This window comes from Uloborus diversus, chromosome 9, assembly GCF_026930045.1.
Source record: "Uloborus diversus isolate 005 chromosome 9, Udiv.v.3.1, whole genome shotgun sequence".
Lineage (NCBI taxonomy): Eukaryota > Metazoa > Arthropoda > Arachnida > Araneae > Uloboridae > Uloborus > Uloborus diversus.
The window spans coordinates 114,849,466-114,858,165 of record NC_072739.1 but is presented as its reverse complement, the minus strand read 5'-3'; the positions used below and the strand labels follow the sequence as shown (position 1 = coordinate 114,858,165).

The window sequence follows — 8,700 nt, the reverse complement described above, 5'->3', positions numbered from 1 at the left end:
AAGGGAGCTTATCAGAGCCAAACTACAACTTCGTTAAGAGATTCTTGAGTACAGACGACTTGTATTTTCAAGACCTCTCCAACCCTTTATTATTTAATTTTTACAGTGAGCATTAGTATTAGCAATATTTGATCACGGAAAAAAACACCAAAAGGGGTATTCAGCAAAATAATATTATGTTGTTCCCAAGTACAGTCAAAACTCACGCAACACCATAATTTTAGTTATTGTTTTCAAATTATTCACTACGTTTTTCACGCGTGCCAAGTCAATCGTGGTCACGTTCTTTGACTTCAATCAAGAAATACGCAAGGAAATGGGGCACAATAATGAGGTTATGAATAACTCATTTGGCTTCAGGACCCTCAAATGCCAAGCGAAATCACCTTCAAAGTGAAAACGTAATAATCTCCTAGGCATAGTAACTAAAACGACACATTAATATTTGGCTCGTTTTTCACAATATACATGCAAATACGTTTTATGACACCAAAATGGTCCTTTCCTGATGCCAGCAGGAACTGCATCAATGATATCGGAAGTCTTCATGTAAATCGAAATCGTTCATTATCACATTGCATCAAATTTTTATTACACTCATTCCTGGTTTGTTATCTTTCTTTTGCCCGGTCATGTGCTGAAACACATCCAATGGCAACTTCACAGGCTGGGTAATGTAGTAAAATCGAACAGTTTGATTCTTTCCATCGATGAGCATAGTTGTCTCAATAACTTTAACCGATTCAGAACTTTCGAAGCTTATTGTTTCAGATCTTTTCACAGCAGATTCCTCTCGCAAAGGTTCAGGTCTTCTGGGCGGTTCTCTGTCTTTCCTCATGTCAATTTCATTAGAGTCCGCGTTAAATGTGGTGGTGCGAGGCGTAGTTTCTTCTGCTGGAGTAAATGCCGAAACAGCTGTTGTTTTTTGAGTAGTTGTGGTCGTTGTTGTTGAAGCCGTAGATGGCCGTTGCGTAGTCGTAGTTGTCGTTGATCGCATTGTCGTTGTAGTCGTTGGTGCTGTTGTAGTAGTTGTTGTTGTCGTTGTAGGTGCTTTAGTAGTAGTGGTTGTTGTTGTCGTTGACGGTGCTTTAGTTGTAGTTGTAGTGGTTGAAGTTGGAGCTTTGGTTGTGGTCGTTGTTGAAGTACTCATCAATACAGAGGTTGATTGTTCAGTAGACGAAGAGGAGGAATCATCTTTACGAGCTATGTTATCGCTTTCTCTTTCCCTTTCAGAATTACTTCTAAAAATTGACCTTCTTGTTGTAGTAGTGCTTGCAGTTGTAAGCTCAGTTGTACTTGGGGATGTTACAGAAGTAGTTGAGGTGCTAGAACCCTGCGTAAAAGCTACTGAAAATCCAGGGTTTCTTGCACTAATACGAGCTCTGCTTCTAAATGGTCTAGCTGTAGTTGTGGTTGTTGTTGTAGTAGTGCGAGCTGTTGAAGATGTAGGAGGACGTATAGTAGTTGTAGTAGTCGGTCTAGTCGGGGGTGGCTCAGTGAAAATAATAGGTTTCGTTTTGATTTTAAAAGTAGGTTCATAATGTCCACTGCTACGATGAGGATTTAAATGACTGTGTCCTTTACTGAGATCATAGTTAAAATCATGAGGGTTGTGCTCTAAGGCATAATGAGCATGCTTTGGTTCGTGATACTCAACAGGTGGATAGTGTGGTTTACTCTCATGATGCTCGACAGCGTAATGATGTGAAGGTGGATAGTGTGGTTTACTCTCATGATGCTGGACAGCGTAATGATGTGAAGGTGGATAATGTTCTATAGTGTGCTTATTAAAAGAAGGTGGTGCTTCATGGTCGGAAAATACATCAGGCGGGGGATAAGGCTCTAAGTCATGCTCGTCGTCATGATGTTTCTTATCGAGTGGATCTTTTGTATTACTAGTGATTACAATTTTAGGATTAATGTGAAAACGAAATTTTACTGGCGGCAGTTTCAAGTGATGGTCAACTATTTTATAATCCGGATTCTGATTGAAACTAATGTGAAATCGCTTGGGTTTAGGTTCAACATGGTGTTCAAATTGCAATTGAGGCGGATGGTGGTAATGACCTTCGGGCTCATGGTGATGGTGCTCATCATGACTAGGTCCTGCTGTATGAATTTCCAATGTAGGTCCTTGGTGTTCTTCGACGACGACGGTTTCCGGTGGCAGATGATGATATTCCTCCTGTGGTGCCTCATGGTGATGATATTTTTGAGGATGGTGTTGATATTCTACGACAGTTTCTGGAGGTTGGTGGTATTCCACAGGTTGAGCATGGTGTGGATGAACTTGATATTCAACTGCTGGATAAGCGTGCTGCACATGTGGATGATGTTGTTGATAATGTGGTTTTCGCGCTTCGTTAGGATAACCATCTGTTTTGGTTTCGTTTGAGTCTGGTTGGCGCTGCCCAAATCCATGCTGTTGGCCATAAGCTGGTGGAGGACCATTGTAAGGAGGATAAGGCGCTGACACTGTCGGTTTTTCGTAATGTACTACTTGTGGTTGAGCGTAGTATCCTTGGCGATTCGGTGGCCTTTGATGGCGACTAGGAGGACCGCCACGAGGCCTCACGTAATGAGTATTTGATGGCGGAGGTGGCCTTGAATGGGATCTCTGACTTTGTGATCCAAACATTTGGCGAAAAGGATCTTGTGTAGCTTCTTGGGATTGCGGTCGACTTTCATCTTCTGTGAGTAAACCAAAAAACTGCTTACTCATAGCATCCAGGAAGTCAGGACGAGCATACGCTTGACTAGTGCAGACAATGAGGATCAGAGAAGCAAAGCATAGTGCATTCACCTGGAATTGAAAGATAAATGTTAAGTGAATTTTGATTGTTTGTGTAGAATTGAAATGCAGAAAATTACACTACTAGTTCACGAGAAAATATAAAGGATGGAGTGAGAGCTAACCAATATACATTGTACAAATGATATTCGTAAGCAGACATTTGACAATACATGAAGAACCAGAATTATAAAACCATAAAGAACCATATAATCACCAGAATTCTAGTGACATATAATGACAGGTATAATGAGTAAAAACGGTGTACGAGTCATAAAAATCTTTAAGGAACAATTCATTTAAAATGCTTTTAAGTTTTATCAAAAATACAGGATGTTTGAAAAGTCCTTGACACATTTAAAAAAATCATAGAAAATCAATAAATTGTCTTATGAATTTGCATTTTTTCCCATAATACTTTACAAGTTCAAGAGTTTTTTTTATGACATCATAAAAAAATGTAATAATAAATATTTAGTTATAAATGTTTAATAATAAATACCACTGCCGTTTAGATATTTTTCATGTTTCTTTATTTTTGCTCTTCATACATTGCTATAGTATGAAGAGTACTTTGAACAACCTCAAAAATAGCTTACAAACAGTAGCTTCAGAATTATTGAATGCTTAACTATGCACAGCAATGTCAACCTTTTTTATTGTGTAAAATACAAAGTACGAAACGTATTTCGTTGCCTTACCCGGAGAGTATAGCACTAGATCTTTTATTAGTACAACTTTTTTTATGATGTCATAAAAAAACCTCTTGAACTTGTAAAGTATTATGAGCCAAACTGCATATTCATACGATAATTTATTGCTTTTCTATGATTTTTTTAAATGTGCCAAGGACTTTTTGGACACCTTGTATATCTATTTAAACCTGCCAACAATTTTTTGACAATAATTTTTATTTTAGTATATTTTTGGTTCACAACCTGTGAATTCTCACCTCCGTGGCATGTCACACACCTGGTGTGCCTGTTTATGTTGCTTAATAACTTGTTTAATTAAAAGTGTATAATCATTTATTTATTATTCCTTTCACAAGTGGCTCAAATACTAATTGTTTAGGCATATTTAATTTTTTAATATTGTGTTTTAATTTGTTTTTTTAGGATAAGGAGTCATGTCACACAATGAGTTCTCATCTCCGTTACCTAAACACAAAATGCCATCCCTCATTACTACGTAGCAGTAATGACATCAAATTTTATTTTCCATGATACAAGGGAAACCCCCTTGTTTATTTTCAGCCATAAAAAAAGTTGGGAGATTTTTGTCGAAAAACAAGAAGATGGATTTTGCTTTAAAAACTAAGTGTGGTTATTATGATTTCTCACCTCCGTGAACTTGAATTTCAGGGATGTAAATTAATGTAAAAAATGAAGTGAACATGTTTTTATATGCTTAACATGTGTAGATTGTAGCAACGAAGAAACAAAATATTTCCTTGAAAAATGTATCCTTTCGGCCTGCATTAATGGAAAATTTCTCACCTCCGTGACAGACCCTATCAATGTCATTATTTCTGAAGTGAAAATAACTGGTGGAGGGCAAATACATCAATCTTAGTCATTCTACCAAAATTATAAATTGCCAGTATATTCTCAAATTTACTAAATACTATTTTTTAACACACATTTGAACTAAAAGGATAACTGTTAATTAAGCCGTACTTTAATTAGGAAAGCTTAATATTAGATTCCCACTAATCATTAAAATAGCTCATTGTTTGCACAATTAACAATATTACTACTTTGATATTAAATTAGCCTCAAATTTCAAACATTAAAAGTTTTTTATTTTTTTTCTTAAATTTCCGTGAACAAGTCATTATTTTATTTTTTACTAGCAGCACCCGCACGGCTTTGCCCGTAGTAGAAAATAAAAAGGTCTTTTGATTCGCCTGTACATTCACAAATAATGTATGACGAATTTCTCGTCAATTGGCTTGCCCATGTTACAGTTCCACGTTATGATAACTTGGTAATTTACTCATCCATTTTATAATAATTTTGCTCGGGAAAATGTTCTTAAAATTGGAATAAAAAAAGAACAAAATCGAATTTTCGAAAAATCGCTTCGAGGTGCACACCCCCATGCTACAATCTAATTCTGTGTCGAATTTCATGAAAATGGGCCGAACGGTCTAGGTGCAGAGAGCTATCCAGACACAGAGACTTTCAACTTTGTTATTAGTAAAGATTTATGAGTAAAATAATTGAAACTTAGCTGGGCCAATGTTTATGGTTACTTCTAGTAAGTAACACTTTCATTTAAGAATGGGGAAAAAAAGAAAAAAAAGGTTTTTAAATTGAAAAATATTTGCGTTTAAAAGTTACGTTTTCTGGAGAATGACCCATACAGCAGTGGAAAGGCAAAGGGCAGTATGAGTAATGCTTTCATTTTTCTGCATTTTTGTCATCTATTGTACTTGAGCTTTACTATACTAGCTTGTTTATTTGGTTCCCGCTGAAAATAAGACACGGAGAAAACGTCTAATTTGAACATTTCCCTATTGTTAGTATGGAATCCAAAACGCTTTTCTTAAAAGTAACGATGTGTGAAATTTTATTTCAATTGGTTCAGCGTCCGTTTCCAAAACTTCAACTGGTTAAAGATATTCTTTAAAAAAATCCTTACTCCTCATTACTAAAAAAAATATTTTGAAATGTTCCCTGTTAAAAAAAGTGTATTTTTTTTCATTTGCTTAATGTAAAGTAAGTGCTAATAACTTGATGTCACATACATACTTCATACAAAAACCCAGAAAGAGCAAATTATGCAGTGATTTAAAAAAAAAAAAAAAACTTCATGAAGATAGATACAAATACGTTCCAGAATATTAAAATCTTTTTTAGTTATTTTTTGTATTTCTTATGTTAAAAAGAAGCAAAGTGGAGACTTTTTTTACCTAGGGCCACCTTGTTTTATTGCACAAGAACAGAGCAAGTAACTTATTTATAAGTGTGAAACTGGTGGTCACGCGTTGTTATATTAATCATCATCAGTATTTATACTGAAAACAATAAATTTTGTCAAATAGAAAAATTCTCACGGAGGGAAGGATTATTTAATATCTCATGTAGCAACAAATGTGTTAAACAAAACTGTATACTAAAATTTCGAAGACGAAATTTTAACTTAGCTATACAATAAAACAAAGAAATTTAAACAAAATAAATAAAAGAGTTGAATTGCAAAACTTTATTTCAGACTCAATTATACTGTGATATATTATTATACTTTATGATTAGGGTATCCGACGAACAGAATTTGTTTTGAACCCCTCGACAAGAGTTTCCATGATTATATCGCCGCAATCATAAATTTGTGATCGTATTATTTCCTTGAGATTTTGCTTGATGCGTTAACAAGATTCGTTTAAAAAAAGTGAATTGAAGCAGCAAAAAATGTTACACACATACATTTCAAAACGATATATAAACACATTTGAGAAAATTAAAATCTCTTTTAACTATTGTACGTATTTTGTATGCTACAAAAACGGCATCGACATTTTTGGTCTCATTGACAGTGTTGCTTTATGATTAGGTATATGCGACAAATTTTTTTTTCTCAAGAATCACTCGACTATAGTTTCCATGATTACATCGCTTCAATCATAAATTTAAGATCTTATTGCTTCATTGAGATTTTGCATAATGCGTTGACAATATTCGTTAATGGAAAATGAACTGAAGCAATAAAAAATATTATACATATACATTTCAAAACGATATACAAACACATTTCAAAAAATTAAAACCATTGTTTAATGATTAAACGTATTTTATTCGTTAAAAAAAAAGCGTGTACACTTTGGTGTTATTGACATCATTACTTTATGATTAGGTATATCCGACGAAAGTTTTTTATTATGACCACTCGACTAAAGTTCCCATGATTTCATCGCCCAATTATAAATTTGTGAACTTATCTTTTCATTGAGATTTTGCATGATGCGTTAACAAGATTCGTTTATGGAAAAGAAATTTCATGCAGTAAAAAATGTTATACAAATACATTTCAAAAAGATATACAAATACGTTACAAATAAATAAATAAATAAATAAAATAAATAAATCTCTTTTAGTTACAGTACGCACTTTTTGTTAAAAGAGCGTGTACATTTTTGGTGTCATTGACATCATAACTTTATGATTAGGTCTCCGAAGAAATTTTTTTAACCATTTGGCTAGAGTTGACAAGATTACATCGCTGAATTACAAATTTGTGATCGTATCGTTTCCTTAAGATTTTGCGTGATGCGTAAACAAGATTCGTGCGCAGAAAGCGAGTCGAAGAAATAAAAAATGTTTTCTGTTTCCTGAATACCACCAGGCGATGCAATCGATAGCAGTTTTGCGTTACGGAACTGATAAAATAAACAAACTTTGCAAAACTAGATGTATCTGATACCCCGTTTGCAAGTGTTTCTTATGTTAAAAAAAAAAAAATCTGGCGCGATGTAGACATATAGCCCTGGAGAGTCCTTGATAAACAGGTAATGGGTGATATGAAATCCTTTCTACCCGAAAAGTACCAAGAGAATATATATATATATATATATATATATATATATATATATATATATATATATATATATATATATATTTTTTTCAGTTAAATAATAATTCCAAACTTTAATATTAAGAACGGAACAACATATATATGCGTCAAATATTCGAGCTTTATTTTAATTAAATGTCCAACTCCAGCATAGGTTGTGTAATAAATTATAGGGGAGATGTTGTACTTTGGGATACTTTGGACACTTTTTATATTTTAATTTTTAACGTCAATTATTTGAATCAAATTTAAAATCTAAAAGTCACATTAAAGTACCCCAACATACTTCTTTGCAATATATTTTTTAAAATTCAGACAGTATGAAAATAAAATGTTGCCATCCATTTAAAGTAAAAGTTCCGAGCTGTCTCATGGTACAACGTCCTACTGTACCTTGGGACACATCCTGTTGTACTCTGGGAAAGTCTTCATGATTCACGAAACAGCCATATACCTGAACCAATTTTGCATCAGAAAACAAAAAATATATTTTTTTTCATGGAAGTGAATTAAATTATGAATATTTAATTATGAATTATGAATTATTATCTAACATTCAATGTGTTTTAAAGACTACATAAGATTAGAACATTGTTCCATGTTCCTAAACATAGCTTAACTAATAAAAACCATGCATATGTTGCAAGGGTGGATCCAGGCTCCAGTTAAGGGGGGGGGGGGGGTCACCAAACGTGTACCCACAAACAACGGTATCTTGGTGGGGGGGGGGGGAGCGTTACGACATGCTCGTCAAAAAAAAGGGGGGTTCTTCGATCTAAATCGTAGTTTTACCATATTTCGTTATGTATGAAGAATCTGAAAACGTTGGTATTGAAATCTTGTGCTTGTTTCTTACATACCAACAAATCGTTGTTGCATTATTAGCATATATAAAACAAAAAAATACAGTATGCTTCTACGAAAACTATGTATATTTTAAATGTTACAATTTTTAAACTTTGTGGAGGCCTGATTTTTCTAATTTGAACTAGGAGCAGCAGCAGTCATTTATGTTGGTCAACGCACTAGATTATACTAAAATGAAAATGAAAAAAATCATAAAACGAACAAGAATTTCAAATTGTACAAATACCATACTGAATAGTCAGTAGCAGATTTTAGGGGAAGTCCAGGGGGTTCAGGACCCTCCCAAAGGAATCAATTAATGCAACTCTTTCATTTAATTTTTTAATTGACTTCTCTTTTACATAAATAAAAAACTTCGAGTCATGAAAAAGAACACAAAACACACAAAGCATATTTGATTAAAAGTGTTTTGTTTGCTAAGGAAGTACAATAGACTCTCTCTATTCTGAACACACATTGGACCGAAC

At 33.9% G+C, this 8,700-nt stretch overlaps 1 protein-coding gene across 1 annotated transcript; it reads right to left on the bottom strand.

Moving 5' to 3' along the window:
• Positions 1-580: 580 nt before the first annotated feature.
• Positions 581-7,771, bottom strand: LOC129230449 (eukaryotic translation initiation factor 4 gamma-like). Its single transcript, XM_054864848.1, has 2 exons — positions 7,760-7,771; positions 581-2,803 (listed from the first exon to the last, which is right to left on the bottom strand). Exons 1-2 carry the CDS (start codon positions 7,769-7,771, stop codon positions 581-583), a joined length of 2,235 nt encoding a protein of 744 aa, XP_054720823.1.
• Positions 7,772-8,700: the final 929 nt, after the last annotated feature.